The sequence below is a fragment of the Eptatretus burgeri genome, chromosome 1 (assembly GCF_056783735.1).
Source record: "Eptatretus burgeri isolate ZD-2024b chromosome 1, Ebu_testis_v1, whole genome shotgun sequence".
NCBI lineage: Eukaryota > Metazoa > Chordata > Myxini > Myxiniformes > Myxinidae > Eptatretus > Eptatretus burgeri.
This window is the reverse complement of record NC_140961.1, coordinates 38152379-38169980: the sequence shown is the minus strand read 5'-3', so window position 1 is coordinate 38169980 and position 17602 is coordinate 38152379. Positions and strand designations below refer to the sequence as shown.

Below are 17602 nucleotides of genomic sequence, written 5' to 3'. Positions count from 1 at the left end.
ATATATATATATATATATATATATATATATATATATATATATATATATATATATATATACAGTATATTGGTTCACGAAAAAAAAAAATAAGTGACCACTATATTCGTTATTGGTGTGTGTCTGTCTGTCTGTCTGTCTGTCTGTCTGTCCCGAGCATAGCTCCGTGGGTTTTGATCCGATCCTGACAAAGTTTTGGTGGGAGGTTTATTTCATGATCTAGTTGTGTTTTCCTGAAAATGGGCGTGGTGCGCCCATTATGGGCGGAGCCACGCCTACAGAACATGTGTTTTTAGGGGGTAGCCGATTTCAATTTGCATCTTCTCCTAGGGGGTTTGTCGAATCTGACAGGGGTTTCTGTATTTGGTTAGCCCAATGGCACCTGCATAGCCCCACGGAGCTCGATTTTTTTTTTCATTTTCTTCCCAAGGTCAAGGTCACAAGGTCACGAACTTAGAAAATAGCGATTTTGACATAAAAATTCATCTTCTCCGAGGTGTTTGTCGAATCTGGCAGTGGTTTCAGTAATTGGTTAGCCCAATGGCACCTGCATAGCCCCACGGAGCTCGATTTTTTTTTTTTTCATTTTCGTCCCAAGGTCAAGGTCACGAACTTAGAAAATTTCGAATTTTGACATAAAAATCATACGACCACCCAAACTTTGAGAGCTAGGATGACAATATTTTTTATGCATAATCTTGAGGTCATTCCCCACCTAAAGTCTTGAAACCATTTTGCTCTATCTCGAACACCTTGCCCGTGGCGCCCCCTTCAAGTTTGTTTTTATGCTGATTTCATCAAAGTATGGATAATCCGAGGAGTGCGAAATGCCATATAGCCTATATGACGTTATATTGTTCCTGGAATGTTCCAGAGGAAGTTTTGCACGTTTTTTGCAAGTTTTTGCATTATGACCATTATGACGATGGTCATAATCCTTGACCTTTGACTTTTAAAGGTCACAAAGGTCAAATTTTCAAAGTTGTGGGAATGGAACCAGGTTTTCGACCTTCTTCGACGAACTAACTCCAATAAGCTATAGCACGTATCCTGTTTCCTTATTTTAATGTCCACAACATTGTTTTGTGACCTTTAAAGGTTATGCAAAGGTCAAATTTTGAAAGTTGTTGAACGAAACCGGGTTTTCGACATTTTGCAGCTAATAACCTGTCACTCATACCACATCATATTGATCATTTTTATAACTTGGTCAAACATTATCACATTGTCTCATCCTTGACTTCTGAAACAATCTACATCGTCAAATACCACTCGTGAACCATCGTCGTCTTCAGACTTGTATATGTTTATTATGTTTTTATTTATTTGTTTGCAGGTTCTTGAACATCTTGCTGTTCTTCTGGGCATTTGTAGCGGGCATGGTTACGTTCTACTGCGCACTCAGCCCAGACTCGCTGTTTCCCAACTTGCTGCTGTTCTCCACCATGCACTCACATAAGGCATGTTTTGGAGCTTCCTGTCATCATAGTTAGTTTCAACATCTCCAGGTGTTGTAAGTTCCTTTGCCTTGGAGGTCCTTGGTCCTTCAGAGAGTCATTCGAAGAGCTGCCATGAAAGAAGTCCCCCTCCTCATGAAACCCCCAAAATCCAGGCTTACTGCTCACCTCGACTCTTTAGTTACTCTCCTCCACCACTTGTGGAACCTCCTTTTAAGTAGCAATTTGTTCAATTCCACTCTTCCCTATTGCGCTTCGGGTTGGCAGTACACCACCATATTAGATATTTCTCGTTCCCTTCCTGTTGTGTTTTCTACTGCCATGAACCTTTCCCTATGTTTGACGCCATCTATTTAATGCATACACAAGCATGGAGCAATTTCTAACCCCATTCCTCTTTTACTTGCAGGTTGCTAACACTTCCTTCCCTCTTCTCTTTCCTCCTCCTGTTTGTTTATCCCCTTATTGTGTCCATGTGTTGTTCCACTGCCTTGCCCTTAATTTCCAATTTCTGGCATGAGGTGGGAACAGAGTTGGGTTCAGTGAGGGGAGAGAGAGAAAAGGAAAAGGTGGAAAAAGGACATCGTGTGATCGGTATTTGGTAAAACCGGGACGATGGGGAAGAACTGAATTAAATAAGTTTATCAATGTAAATGCTAGTCGGAGTTTCTTCATCTGATTCTCTTGATAGGAATTTTCTTGAAATTGTATTGATCATTACCTTAAGTTCCTGGTCCTCGTAAGTGCAGTATCCTGAACGTTTACAGCAGAGCGCTCTCTGGCTGATGATGTAGTGGGAAATTTCAAATGAAAAAATGTTCAGTATGCTGGAAAATCTTGAGGACAATAAGTCTGACTTGTTTTTGAACATCCAGAATGTTAATAGTTTTTGTTTTTCTTCGACAAGTGTCAAAACTCATGGAGGAGCTAAATGACAAAGAGCAGCAGGTTTACAAACTCTGATGCTGAAGATGGATGGACACAAGGAGGTAATGACACAGAAACGAGTAACATTGGCCCAGAAAGGAACAGAATGGGAAAGAAGCCATATGTGCTGAAGAGATCATGGATGTGTATGAGGTAGTGATGTTCAGCACATTTGAAAGACTAAAGTGAGGACGACGAGACAACTGACACTGGGAGATCTTTGCATAATTATGACTGAGAATAAAGGGATGCGTAAAAGCATGTGGACAAGTAGCTTGGACTTCGGGAGGGTAAGCAGGTGAGGGTTTCTTGAGGAACGCATTCAATATGGGGTGACTTGAGAAGGGCAAAGGTAAGAGAGAGTAGGAGGAGCGCAAGGCCTTATGTAAGCTTCTACAAAATAGAGAGTGTACCAACTTCCAGCTGGTGGGAGCATTAACAGTCCTGGCTATTGCTTTTGGTCTTGCTTTTGACTGCCTCAAGAGAAGAAAGGTGAGAAGCAGGAGCACTAGCCTCGAGTGGGGAGCCATACTTCATGCTCATGATGCTCCTGATGTAAACCTTCTACATCGTGATGAGCACAGTGTGGCTGAGGAATGCCTTTGCTCTACAGAGAATACCCAGACTGCAACTCGCCTTTGAAGCTAACTTGGTGATATAATCCTCCCATGAAAGGTTATGGCAGATAGGCTAATGATTTCCTGGGATGCACTTTTTCCAGTATCTGTCCAAATAATTGGATTGGGTAGTTTGATTGACAATCCTTGTTGAGAGACTGTGTGAGAATGTGTAACTTGCCAGTATTGAACGTCATTTGTCATGTTCCAAGTAGCTGACCAACAACTTTATTTTGTCAAATTCTGATGAAAGGGATTCGGCAGTGACCGGACTTTTGAGTGATTTATCCTTCTACACAGTGTGGAGTCATCGGCAAGATGGTAAACTTTGTTTTCAAGAGAATCAGGCAGATCGTTGATCTTCTTTAATAGCCACAATTATTCCTCGGTTCTTGTGGGGTTGACCGGTGGAAGCTTACCCCAAGTCTTTCATGAATCGGCTGGCCATGCCTGACGTCCGACTAAGGTTAGTGCAGGAATTTGGAATTTGTTCATGGTACTGGCGATAGGTCGCCTACTCTTCGTGAAAGACACCATGGGCTTTTTTTAACATCCAATTAATGCCAGCAGGTAGGATGCCCAGTTTAACCTCCATCCAATGGACGGCACACACACTGATGAATCACCCTGCTTGTGAAACACCAGGATGACGGTTTATATCTGGGCCGATATTCAAACCCAGGCTTAGACAGCTTAGAGGTGAGTGTGCTCTCGGCTGTCCTGGCAGCCTTAGACAGATCATTGGTGTCGTTCAAGAATAAGGCATTTCCAAAGACGCTGCCTTGTGGAACTTCAGCTTGAAGGGAAAGATTAATGGAAAGGGACACCATCAAGGGCCACCCTCTAGAAACTCAAACAACCACATGGGCAGTTTATTGCTTTGCTTCCTCTTATCTGCTCTTCACCTCTTACTGCATGTTTCAACTCGCACCCTTAATTTGTGGTATCCCTTTGTTGAAATTTGTCATTTTCCTCGCTTGCGTTGTTAATTCCATGCGGATTTCAAACCTCTCCCACTCTTCCATTCACCGTGTGGTATATGAGACAATGAAGGTATTACACTTGACCACTGCTTGATTTACCTGAACCTCTCGAGCAGTTACTTCGTGCAAATATGACAAAGTTGCTTCACCTGTCTGTGATATGTTGTTGATGTGTGTCACACAGTGTATCTTTCAGGCACTCTGCACATTTGACTAGAAATTGTACTCGAAGCTCTGCCATTGTTGAAAACGCTTCATTGACAGTGTCTTGTGTGAAGTATCATTTTAAATAAAAAAGAATAATAATTTTTAAAAATGCATGTATTGGAGCTTAATCAGTTCAAAATGATGTTTCCTTTCGGCTGCCACTTTGCACTTTCCCCTCGAGACTTCAAGCTCTGCCTTTCCAATGAGGAACCTCTCACTGAACTCTCAAAGCTGTTCTCATTGCTGGCTGTGACTAGACCTCCATAGGATTTGCAGAGGTGGAGCAGAAAAGCCAAGATGATGGAGATGGAGCAGTGGGATGGGTATATTAAGGGTTGTACTTAATGCAAAGTTGTGATCTCAAACACTGAACTAAATGCTCATGCTGCCTGAAGGCAATTTGTCTGCATAATTTCCTGTTGATAAGGCAGGACTTTAAAACATTTCTTAAACTTGTATTTAATGTCAATCGTTTAATTTTTACATCCAATTGGATTTCCATGCCAGTTTGGAGCGGAGGTTTTCAAGTGACCAGTTTAGAGCAATGCTCTGGACTAAAAAATTCTCCACAAGGCATAGTCATCGCAATGCCCCCCTCCCCATCCCATCACCCTCCACCCCAGAAAAATCCATAAGTGTATTAAGTTTAACGCAATATATTTGTTGTAATGCTTACATATTGTAAAATGTCTATAATTGAGAGTACTGAAATTATTTCATTTATCTCACCTTTTTTTTCAGAAAGAAGAAGAGAAAGATGAAGAGTTGTTTCAGCCAAAGGGTTGTGCTGTTTGCGGTCACATTAAATGTGACCGACATCGGTGGGTATATCCCATTATTGTTCCCCTATCGGCCTATCAGTTTATCGGTATGCCGTCCGAACGACCTTTCACAGGAGACGGTACACTGACCATACCATATTCTAACAGTTGCTGTTAAAAATTGAACTGGAACTGTTGTGGAAACATTGGATGCAAAAAGCACATCCAACCAAGATCTTGTACTAAGTACGACTCCACTAATTTTCAAGCAAAGAACAGACCGTATCGGGCAACATTTCATCCATGACCCATGGATTTCCTCAGGCTTATGTTCTAGACTCTTTTTTTAATTTTATTCCCTTTGCAATTATCTTCCAATCAAGTACAAGGAATGAAAAGAGCGTTAAGCCTTAAGTATGTTATCGACATCGAGAGTCTGCTCGTTCCAGGTTTGCATAAGCATAATCTGATGCTGTATGGATGTTTATGAGCACCTTAATATAGAAGATTATTGACAGTCGTTTGAGGTGGTGTGTGGAGGATATCATGGTCGTTCATTTTATGCTTTCCTCTCGACTTGGGTTTTGTGGGAGAGTGAGAAGGAATGCTTCTGAGAACGTTGCGCAATTTGTGGTGAGAGGTTTAGTGTGGACTTGGAAGGCTTTTGTGGAAGTAAGGTGAGCAGTGTAAATGAGTTCAATGTGTTTTATTTGTTTTATTTTTATTGTTATTGACGTTATGCTGACTTGGCGGATATTGGGCGGCATAAGTGCACACTGTCTCCAAGGATTGAACAACATTTAAATGAGGAAGGCACTCGGTAGAGCACATACCTCCACCCTAACATATCTGGCCCAATACATTTTTGAGATATCGTGCTATATATCGTTTTTGAGCCCAATCTCTCAATGGTGAAGAATCACTTTAAAAATTCTCGTAGTCGGATCCGGATCCAGATCTTCACCAAAATCAAATCGATTCGTTGTGGTCACACACCCAACCTGTCCACCAAGCTTCATCCAAATCTGTTTGCAACTTTTTGAGATATTGTGTTATATATTAGTTTAGCCATATCTCTCAATGGTGAAGAATCACTTAAAAAAAATTCTAGTAGCCGGATCCAGATCTGGATCTTCACCAAAATCGAATCAGTTCGACCTTGTCGCACATCGAGCATGTCCACAAAATTTAATTTGGATCCGTCCACAACTTTTTGAGATATCCTGTAGACAAACAGACAGACAGAAAGGGGTAAAAACATGACCCCCTTCACATATAGTGGCGGAAGTACAAAGCTCGATCGTGGAGTCATTACCATTCCACATTAAGGGAAAATATTGTCAAACGAGAATTTGGGTACAGATCCAAATAAATTTGCTAGGTCTTATATATTTTCATTCACCGTACACACAATGCGTCTAAAGTGTCATAGACATGATTAGTGAAATTGAATAATTGACGAATGACATGAATTGAGAGAAAGAGGAAAGTGAATTTATAGCAGTATCAACACAGCATATGTGGTTGAGAAAAGCCTCAGTTTATTTATAAATAAAAAAAGGAAATTGTGATTCATGTGTTGCGTTATTGTGGTTCAATTTTAGCACCACATTTTGAACACGTTTATATCTATCTACAATTCCAGCTGTGTGTGTGTGTGTGTGTGTGTGTGTGTGTGTGTGTGTGTGTGTGTGTGTGTGTGTGTGTGTGTGTGTGTGTGTGTGTGTGTGTGTGTGTGTGTGTGTGTGTGTGTGTGTGTGTGTGACTGCTGTTTCTCGACAACCACTGGTCTGATCTAATTGAAACTTGCCAGGTATATTGCTGGGGACCTGAGTATGTGCCTTTTCAAGGTTTCATATTAATTGGACAAGTGGTTCCCAAGTTATGGCCATTTATTTACCAAACCAATGACAGGACACGTTGCTGCGTAGGCGTGGCTGATGGGGAAAGGACGCCTTAGTTACCAATGACAGGACATGTTGCTTGGCGTTTTGCACCCACAGTATCTATCTTCTATCTATCTATAATTCCAGCAATCTCTGTTTGCCTTTCAAAAGGTTTGAAATTAATCGGACTAGTGGTTCCCAAGTTATGGCCAAGTTAGAGCGCGTTCCCCATTACGGGTTACAACGTACGGACTTCCGGATAGTGATGACTTACTGTATTCTAATAATTTCTCGATTTCTTATGCACATTTATAGATAAACACAATGCCCCAATGCAGTCGTCGTTTACGAGAGCGAAGGAACGGCCTGTGTGGTTGTTTGAAAGTTTTTTTTTTGTTTTTTTTTTGCACGTATGGCCACGCACGTACGGGCACGCGAGAGCGAAAGAACGGCCTGTGTGGTTGTTGTTTCTGGCACGTTGTTTGAAAGTTATTTATTTATTTATTTTTGCACGTACGGGCAAGCACTAGTATAAAATAATTCCTCCAATAAATGTGCAGGGGAAAATAATTGTTGACATTCACCAGTATCGATCACAATTGTCCCATACAGTAATTCCTCGCTTAACGTTGATTCGGTCAACCTTTTATTTGTCACGTCGCCAATACAATAGGGAACTCTTATCCTTTTAACATTGCGACGTTCGCTATTACGTGGTTTGCCAGCAGGTCACAGTGAACGACTTTGTATCACGTAGACACAGAGGTTCATGTCGATGCTGAACAGTTGTATCGCGCCATTTTAATGTTATTCAAAGCAGGATTCAATCCCTTTTAAAGTTGAGTCCAACACCTTCAATAATTAATTGATTGTAGTGAGTCTGGTAGTATGAAAAAAGAAAACCAATTAGTTTAGAAATTAAATTTGAAGTTTTAAGGCGTTTTGATGCTGGAGAACGAGCGGTTGATATCGGGAGTGTGCTTGTGCTGTCCCATTAACTCCATCACTCGCCTCTCCACCCAAACCCCACCTCTATAAGCAACCTCCACATCCATTGCTGATGAGTGTTATCTTATTTAAGTTTATATTTATTTTATATTTAGAAATTCATTTATTTTTAAAAGGTTATTTCATTTAGGAATGCACTATACATGTAGAGTGTTTCAACTTTTATTATTATTATTTTTTCTGACGACAAATGTTCAAAATAACTCCAGTTTTACATCAATTCGCTGAATGTTGTTTCGCTTAAAGTTGCATTTTTAGAGAACACAACTATGACGTTGAGTGAGGACCAAGTGTAAATGCCTGTTGGTTCAAAAAATTGTGCAGCTCATACAATGCTCATCAGAGTAATGCTTACTGGCAAAGAACAATCCCCATTATTTAGTTTGTATGTAGCTTTTGGAGGTTCCCTGTTTTACAGACGTTCCCTTTCTCTGGAATACACACAGCCCTGGCTTGGCCTCAAAGTTCCCCAGAATGTTGACCAAGCACTGACTGAGGTGAGCTTCTTGTATTATGGCAACACAATTTATGCTGCAATTGGGATTATATTCTGTTCATTCATGGAAGTTATTTAGGTGCATTATGGAATGCAATTTCCTTTTCCAGCCTAAATATGATCAATTAGCTGTAATTGATAAATCAAATTTGGCTTTCATGTGAAATTTGGCCAAATAGTTGACAGGATGAAATATGTTATGTATATTGGAACATCACTCCCACTCAGGAATGAGAATGAGGCAAAAGCATGGCATATTCTTTGTCTTATAAATGTAAAATTCCATGCAGGAGTTTCAGGGAATCATAACAAGTCGTGATTGTTTTCCATGACTGAGAGTTTGTCTTGGATAGGTTGCCATTCATCATAGGGTACTGTAGGTTATGGCAGGAACTTGGCCAGAGATCTGGCACACAAAGGTCTATGCCACCGACTCTATGGAGAGAGTCTATGGCATAGACCGATGACAAACTCATAGATGCTATCCATAGACTTTATGGAGAGCCTTTGAAGCACCATGGTGCCGGTTTATAGATGGGGTCAAGAATCTATTAACTCAGACGAGACAACTCGAGGCGAGTATGGTCTGTTACCGATGAGCTACCCTGCCAGCCCAAGGAATTGACTTATCCATCTCAAATGTAATGCCTTTGGGAATGCAACAAATGGCCACCAAAATGCTTTAAAACTTAAAGATAATTACACCAAGGACAAAAATATAAGGTTGGCTTCCAGTTTGCCAACTTAACCAAAAATAGTATTTCACTTCATTTTTGAATTCCGTGTCATTACCCCGTACGCAGTTAACTGAGCACAGAAAAAGGATTTTTCAGCTTTTCTCGACAATCCTAACCCCCTTTCCCTCTTAAGGTGGGTCAGGTGTCAGGGGGGAGGTTAGAAAGAAGATGGAGAGGTAGGAATGGTAAAAGGGAACGTGATGGTGAGGCAAACGGCATTCCCCAATTTTTTAATGCATCCATTCACTAGCAACTTGTGTCAAGTCTTCTGTCTATCTCTGCTGTGCATTCCTCATGACTTCTGACCTCCCCCTCAAGATTATGCCACTCATTGTTCTTAGCTCATTCGTGATGCTGGCTCTGTGGTGTATAAAAACAGTAAATATGCAGATAAAGCTGCAGAAGTTTTCGAAAAACAATATTTTTAATCATAAGCTTGGCAAAGGAGCTGTGCAGTGTTCATGCCGAAGCTTCAGGTCACGTGTCTTGTTCAGCATCTTTTCAGCAAAAAGCTTCTATTCTAAGGGTTGGATCGATGGATAAAAAAAACAAGATAAACAAATAATAGGAAATCAAAAGGACGATCATAAAATTACCAACTCGACTTAAAACATCCAGTGACACAAATTTAAATTGTTTATTTGTTATACTATACTTGTGTAGCCTGGTGTTGGCTTCGCGGTTAGGGTGGTGACTTGGGATCCTCGGGTCCTGATTTCGAGCCCCGTTGGCCACTGAATTAACACCAGGGGGTTGACTCAGCCTTTCATCCTTCCGAGGTCGGCAAAATGCGCACCTTTATACTGGAAATAGGAGCACTGCATCAGCGGCATAGCCGTGTCCTTAACTAATCATGCAACCAGCAGCCAAAAAGGCAGCACATGATGGGAACTATACTTATTATTTTATTTTTATTTAATTTTACATATTCAAATGCAAGCACAATCTGTGCAGCTGATGTGTTTGTAAAGCCCAAGGCTATGCCTTTTATCTTTTATGCTGGATGTCTTAAGTCGAGTTGGTAATTTTATGATTGTCCTTTCGATTTCCTTTCATTTGTTTGTTCATCTTTGTTTTTTTTATCCATCGATCCATCCCTTAGAATAGAAGCTTTTTGTGTGAATATTCAGGGAAAGATGCATTGTTTATGCTTCTGTCACATTTGGCTCGGAGGCCGTAGGGTCCAAAGAATCTACGGCCACTAGCAATTATAGGGTGGCCGCAGTATTTCCACGGTCACACAATGTAGCAGTCACATATGTTTTTATTTTTTGGGTAGCCGCATGGGGTATTTAGAAATTGTGGAGACCGAAAACGTGGGGGTGCCGTACGGTCTTTGATTTGATGCCGCATGGTGACCTTAGGGCATCCCTGCGGCAGCCATAGAATTTTCAAGGCAGACACAAGGTGCCCGCAAGGCGACCGCAGGGGAGCCTTAAGGCGAACGTGGAAATAGTGCGGCCACCGTAATTTTTTGGGGGTTGGCAAAATTCCTTTTTTCATTGATAAGAGCCTATGGAAAACGCACGAATAACGCAAGCCCACCGTACGCCCTTTGTACGGTCGACGTGGAACACATCTACGTCATGGCTACGGCTTGTCGAATTGCTATGGCCAACCTAGAAATGAAAAAAAGTTATAACTCCACGCTTTAATTCCATGGAGACCCCAACGGCCTGTAAAAGATAGCCATATGGCGTAGGGCCACCCTGAGGCCACCTCAGAAACTCTGCGGCCGCCGCACGCTTCTGTCAATTCAGGGGGGGTACGGCTGCCGTATCCTAGCCATAGAGCAAATGTGACTCATGCCTTAGCGGTGCTAATGCAGTTGAACTTTGCCTGTGTCGACTTGCTCCTTGGAATAAAAATAAGTCGCAAGAAACGTGTGAATTCGCATTGTTGTCCCTTTTGTTTGTACATTGCTTGTGATTCCATTATTCTAACTATTCCTTGTAGTTGCTGGAGAAGGTGCTTCAGCACTCTATTTACTCCTGGTACAGGTAAGGGATTGCTGCATTTGCCTCTTTATGGAAAATGAAGTCAGAGTAAGTGAACAGCCGTTGAAGTTTCAAATAGGATAGAGTTAAGTGAGACAGATAATGTAATGCTTTCAGTGCGGCGTTGACGTGGATGTGCTGTGGCCCATGACCGTGCAGAGAAATAACCAATGATGAGGAGATGGTGTCTGAGCTGAGACATGCCATGCGATTTGCTGCCTCTGTCCTGCTGCGTAAAGTTAAAAAGGTTTGATGTTGCATTATCACTTTCCCTTTTGTTTATTTGGGAACGTTTTGTGTCAGAATTGCATCGGAGCACCACCGCGTTCACCGTCTGAATTGCTTCCAAAAACGATTGATTTTTAAAACAGCCCCTTGACTTTATTAATTTTTTATTTTAACAAAAATAACCTTTTGAGTCTATTCAGGAAAGGCTTGTCGGGCAACTTATTGTTTGTCTTTTATTTTCCTTGTTCTTCCTGGATCCCCTCTTAAACTTCTTTCTTTATTGCTTCTTATTTTCCTCTGATTTTGCTGTTCCCTGCAATGCTTTAAGGTGGTGGCTTGCTGCCATTTGATGTCAATCCACATACCTACTCATGATTATGTGCACATTTTCTGTTCTTTATCATCTTATCCAAACATTGTACTCTTTGTTTGTCAGCCTTAACCTGAGCTTTTATAACTGTAAAGGTAGAGGGGTGGGGGTGGGAGTTCTAGCTCTGAATATCTGGCTAACTTAATTTCTTCACATTGGGCAGTGAGTTGCAAGATTTTGTTTTAAACTTTGTGCATGCTTCCAGGTGGATCTCTCCTTGTTTATTACGGACAAGCTGATGAAGAGTGTAATGAAGCACATCGAGTTTGTATCCAAGGCATGCCAGAAAGGTATGTGGAAGGTGAGGGGGAGAGCATTTCAGTGCTTTGAAATGTTTGCTCCGGAGAGGTAGCAGGAGAGTTTGGAACGACTTGACAAATATGAAAGTGCAAAAAAATAAATAAATCGGCGACCATTGTTTTGCATCATAGTTGTATTGGAAATACCAAAAAGATGGGACCCTAATTGTAACTAAATAAATATTGGGACTTCCCCTTTCCCTTGCATTCCCCCCCCCCAAAAAAAAACCTTCTCCCAGACCAAAGTGTTGTATCCACTAAAATACCTCACTTCCTCCTTTCTAATTGTCTGGTCAATATAGGTGGCTTTTTTACCTCCACCACCGAAGGTGAAGGAGGTTATGTTTTCACCCCTTTCTGTCTTTGTTTGTTTGTATGCAGGATATCTCAAAAAGCTGTGGACAGGTTCGGTGTGTGACAAGGACAAACTGATTGGATTTTAGTGAAGATCCAAATCCGGATCTGGTTACCAGAATTTTTTTAAGTGATTGTTCACCATTAAGAGATGGTGCTAAACCAATTATATAGCAGGATATCTCAAAAAGTTGGGGATGGATTTTGACGAAACTTGGTGGACAGGTTGGGTGTGTGGTAAATACAATATGATTCGATTTTGGTGAGGATCCGATTCCAGATCTGGATACAAGGATTATTTAATTTTTAAAGTGCTTCTTTGCCATTGAGAAATAGGTCCAAAAACGATATAGTACTGTATAACATGATATTTCAAAAATGTATTGGGCCTGATATGTTCTTGTGGATCATGCATTATGTTGTGCAGGTATGCGCTCTACCGAGTACCCTTCTAATTTATTTTGGATTCCTTAATTGCATTTATGTCTGTGTTTCAGCACGCAATGTGGAGATGCTGCAGCAGCACACCTTGGACTGCTACGGAGCACAGCTGCACATTTCATTGCATAGCCGCAGGAATGAACTGCGATACTTGCGCAGTGTAGTTGAACATCTCCTTCCTACTCTGCTTCCACCTGCTGCTGCCAACTGCAAGTGAGGCCATTGCATACTGCTGCCTTTACTGATTTCTGAGTAACCCTCCCAGTTGGGTGCTGTGCTCGCCACTCTTTTTAATGTGCCTTGTTGGTAATTCTTTGTTGGATTATAATTGGTGATTGGTTTCCTGAACTCTTATTCCTCTTACTCGAGATATATTTTAATCCTGTGCAGCTCCATCTCGTGGTTATCTCGTGAGGTCCTGACTGGTTCACTGCTTCTGCCTTCTATGGACCGGCTTGCTGATCCAGTGAGTATTGTTTAAAAAACATATAATGATCCTTCATCGTTCATGTCTACCTGGGATGAAGCTGGTGATGTCAACAGTTTTGGTTTTGTGCTATTGCATTGATTGATTAAAACATTTGATAAAGTGAAACGGTATCCCTTGTACTTTGAAGCTTTAAATACATGGGTGTTTATACTCTGTGTCTCTTGGATTGTCATTTTGAAATGACCTGTTGAACTAAGTTGAGATAATTTTGTTTGGATAATTATTTATACACCATATCTTTGATCATTGGATCTTAACCAGAAACTAGTTTTTACTTTACTTGCAACTATGATCTGTTTTGCTCAAAGTGCCTTCTTTTCATCCCTATCCTTCCCATCTTCTTTCCTTTTCAGGATTTTGTGAACTTCCTGGTGCTATTGTATCTTGATGGATCTCCTGTAAGTTTGTTGTTGGAGTACATTTGGTTTTAGTTTGTGCCTTGATAGACATGTGTTTGTTTGCTGGCCTCATCATGTCTGTACCTCTTTTGCTTGGGAGATTACATCACTTGTAGAATTGCACAGAAAATTTCCAAAAAGTACATTCACTTAATGTGATTGAGAGAACAAAATGTTGAGAGTTAAAAAAAAAATTTTTATTTTATTATTCTGAATAAATCAAAGGTAAATATAGTAAGATGGGCACAAAGACAAACAAGAGGGTTCATGGAACACCTTACCCCGTGTAATCTTGAGAAAAAGGACACAGGAAGGGTCTTTTAAACTCTTGCTTTATGTTTCCAGGCACGATCTATACAGAGACATGACAGAAGTAAATAGACATCATGATTTTAAAATAATTTATTGTTGAACATTTGAAGAAATTTGATGCAATTTAATACATACACTCATATTTGGTAGACTTGCCATTTGCAGATTTCAATGCTTTTACTCTTTCAGGCAGAGAACAAACGAGTTCTGAAATTTTCTCTTGTGGGATTTCTGCCCAGGCTTCCCACAAACGGTTTAGCAATTCTGTCCATGATGTTGGTTTCCTGGACTTTTTCCGCACAGCTCGATCCAATATGGCCCACAGGTGTTCAATGACATTCATGTCAGGAGACAGACTTAGCCATGGAAGTCGCTTGATCCCATTTCTGTCCTGCCATTCTTTAGTCTTTTTTGCAGTGTGGCATAGAGCTCCATCTTCCATGAACAGAGTGTTGTTTTTAACCATCTGACCAGTGGAGAAGACAGGGAGAAGTCCAACCTCAAGGACAGAAATGTGTCAGAGTGTTGATGTTGCCAACACACTCCACAAGCTCTGACTGACCAGTGCTCCAGATTGCTCCCCACACCATCACTGAAAAACTGCCGTGTTTGACAGTTTGCTGCAATCGGTTCAAAGAAAACTCTTGACTGGGAAGTCTCCAGACCCATACGCGCCCACTGTCAGAAAATTGAGCAAATTGGGACTTGTCTGAAAAAAATTACAGTTTGTCAAAACTCCAAGCGTCTGTTGGCCATCTCGTCAGCCCACTTCTTTTTCCTTTGAATGTTGGCTGGTCAAAGACGAGGTTTTCTCTGAGCTGCTCTCCCATAGTAGCCCAGTTGATGAAGGTACCGCACGGTAGTTCTTGAACAAACTTGGACCTCCTCTGAAACATCTGCTGCCTTGCAATGGGGAGTTTTCTCAATGGACCGCGTGACAGCTCGAAGACACCTTTCTGAGCGCCCAGGTCGACCAGAATGGGAAGCTGTGGATTCCTTGCCTTCGCTGGTGAAATTGTACAATTACCCGATTGAGTGTAGAAAGCGGAATGCCAAGGTTCTGAGCTATCTGATGCTGGCTAACTCCACCTTCCAAATGGCTAACAATTCGTTCTCTTTGAAAATCGGAAAGTTTGTGTGCTCCCTGGGTTCAAGGCAGAGTTAATTGCCATACATGACCCAGGAACTCGTTTCTGCAAATAAATAGTTGAATATTTGTACAAATCGCTGAGCAAAACTTGCTTTATACAGATGAAATTAATAAATTTAAGGTGTCTATTTACCTCTGTCGTGTCTCTCTATTTCCTTGGAGCCACGATTTTGTCTGAATCTTGATATTCCCCAACACTGAGAGTGTGAGAGGCAAATTTGATCGGTCGAGATGGCATAAAATTCTGTCCAAGTACAGTCCTGCAAAACAAGGTTTTTGGCAGTCACAAGAAGGCAATTTGTGTTTTACGGTGTTCAAGTATATAATGAAATTGAAATAAAATGAAGATTTTAAAGGCTGCAGGAAAAAATACCCAAAAACGATTTTGGAAGTTTACTGCCATTGATGCAGTGTCTATTACATCACCTAATTTAACACGTTACATTAGTTCTTCATGCCTGCTGTTTGTATCCTTTATGAGGTCCCTAAAAACAGTAAGTTTCCTATTTGGAATGATTTGAATTTTGTTTGACTGCCAGACAGGCAGACAGACTAACAACAAAAAAAAGACCTTATTCCTCACTGTGCACATGCGTGCTCAGGACGATATTCCGTCCAATTTCCCAAATTCAGAGCCAAAGTACTGCGAAACTGCAGGTTAGTTTTCTGATTTCTGTCCTACAGTGTTCAAAATATAAAATTGAAATTGAAATTAAGTAGTTCCGCGATCATAGACTGATGTTTGTAGACAGACAGGCAGACAAAGTGAACCAATTGCTTAACCTCGCTTTTCGCTTCACACTCTTGGGGTAAAAAGGTTTAAAGCAAGCTTGCAAGATGATGTTATTCAAGGTTTTTCAGTTTATATCATCTTATGTCACCCCTGCATCCTGTTGTTGGATGGCTGGTGTCAGGTGCTACCTGCTGGTGTGTTGGTGAATGTGGCTGGAGTTTAGCTGTTGCATCCCATATTACTTTAGGTTTATGGAATTGTCATTATTTTAAGGAGCAGTGTGCAGAAGTGCTGTCAAACATGTTTTCCATTTTCACAGACAAAGGTATATGAAGTATCTTCATCACCATCTGTTCCTTTTTTGGAGGCATTTGTGAAGCCAAGGGGAAATTCTCTCTCGGTGAGAATCCATTGGAGAAATAACACGGGTTTTTGACTCAGAAATGTTCAACTTCTGAATTGTTGTTCAACTGAAGTTCAGGTTTCACCAATCATTTTGAAGCTTTCATTCTCTCAACAAGTTTATTTAATTGCTCTTTCAGCAAACATTTTACAACTTGGGGAAGAGCATGGAAATTGATGTGTGGAGTTGTGTTCTTTACACCATTGAGGGATGGAGAGATTGTCGATGGAATTGTCTTTTTGGTTTGTACGACAGGTTCTGCGTCTTGACATGAAGAGCATCCGGAAAACCCAGGAGCTGCTTTTCCTCTTCATGAAGTTTCTACAAGGCCAGGGAGCTGTTTGCTTGCTGCAATTCTGTCTTGCTGTTGGTACGGTGTTGTTATATCACTGGAATTATTTCTTTGTTTAAAATCAAGACAAAGCAAGAGGTCTTCCATCCTAACATCTGTGGCCTGAAGTTTGTGCCATTAATCACGTGATTAATTTGAAATGATTGCTCAATCTAAGAAAGTTCTCGCATTTATGAAAATAAAACTTGAGTTTGAAGGCTATCCAATGTTGGTTTTATGTCTACGTACATTGCTCAGAGGAGTTCAATGACAAGCTCATCAAGCCCGACATTTCTGAGGATGAGAAAAGGCACCTGCATGCAGAAGTGTGCTCAATATACCGAGCTTACTGCACCCCTGGAAGCCTGGACAGGATTGGATTCCAACGTAGTATCGTCGAAGGAATTAAACAGAGTGAGTTCCCCCACCCCCTCCCTCCCGTTGCTCGTTCTCAAGCAAAATGCATCTGGGTTAATCAACAGTTCTGCACATTTTCCTTCCTTCCTCTTCCTTTTCTCTTCTTATCCATTTTTGCTGCAGTAACCACAGGACCATACCAATCTGTGGTACGCTTGCAGACGTCTCCATTCCTGTTCCAAGCATACGATCATGTTCTCACTCTGCTGGAAGACGTTTTCACACCAATGTTCTGGCACAGTGATGAGGTACTTCCAGACCTTGCTTACTGTTTATTTTTTTCATCATAAAATGCAGTTTGCTAGTTTTTATTTCGACAAGAGTGAGGTTTAGGGAGCAGCAAGGTGGAGGGTAAAAAAAAAACCCACCAATGAACGGACAGTGGGGCAGTGGGGCAACAGTTGGACAAAAGCAATGGAATGAGCAAACAGGAAAAGAAGAAAGATAGTAAGTGGGGGGAACTAATCTGAAAGTAAGAAGGTTTGGTTGGGTTACATAGAATTAATGGGGATTGGAAAGATTGTGGGATGTGATGCACTACCGACCATGATATGTGAGGGAAATGCATGAATAACCTTCTTGAAGCCCCCCTTTTATTTATCT

The 17602-nt window shown here is 41.1% G+C and overlaps 1 protein-coding gene and 1 long non-coding RNA gene across 5 annotated transcripts in view; one reads left to right on the top strand and one right to left on the bottom strand.

The window, feature by feature from the left end:
* Nucleotides 1-17602, top strand: part of SNX14 (sorting nexin 14) — a 47971-nt gene that overhangs the window by 3268 nt on the left and 27101 nt on the right. For 3 of the 4 annotated variants that reach the window (XR_015057768.1, XM_085879732.1, XM_085879724.1), the window contains exons 2-14: nucleotides 1334-1457; nucleotides 4930-5009; nucleotides 8262-8340; nucleotides 11033-11076; nucleotides 11233-11320; nucleotides 11877-11961; nucleotides 12822-12978; nucleotides 13156-13231; nucleotides 13609-13653; nucleotides 16168-16248; nucleotides 16507-16621; nucleotides 16841-16996; nucleotides 17123-17247. Coding sequence is in view for 3 of the 4 variants with exons in the window: in XM_085879732.1 (XP_085735858.1) it covers nucleotides 1334-1457; nucleotides 4930-5009; nucleotides 8262-8340; nucleotides 11033-11076; nucleotides 11233-11320; nucleotides 11877-11961; nucleotides 12822-12978; nucleotides 13156-13231; nucleotides 13609-13653; nucleotides 16168-16248; nucleotides 16507-16621; nucleotides 16841-16996; nucleotides 17123-17247 (1255 nt within the window). In the remaining variant the exon portion in view is untranslated. Of the gene's footprint in view, nucleotides 1-1333; nucleotides 1458-4929; nucleotides 5010-8261; nucleotides 8341-11032; nucleotides 11077-11190; nucleotides 11321-11876; nucleotides 11962-12821; nucleotides 12979-13155; nucleotides 13232-13608; nucleotides 13654-16167; nucleotides 16249-16506; nucleotides 16622-16840; nucleotides 16997-17122; nucleotides 17248-17602 lie in introns of those variants that run through there. The other variant, XM_085879740.1, reaches the window with a different exon arrangement.
* On the bottom strand, nucleotides 8053-15501 carry LOC147034277 (uncharacterized). The gene is made up of 3 exons (XR_015057813.1): nucleotides 15249-15501; nucleotides 13935-14005; nucleotides 8053-9596 (listed from the first exon to the last, which is right to left on the bottom strand). It is a non-coding gene; the product is annotated as an uncharacterized LOC147034277 (long non-coding RNA).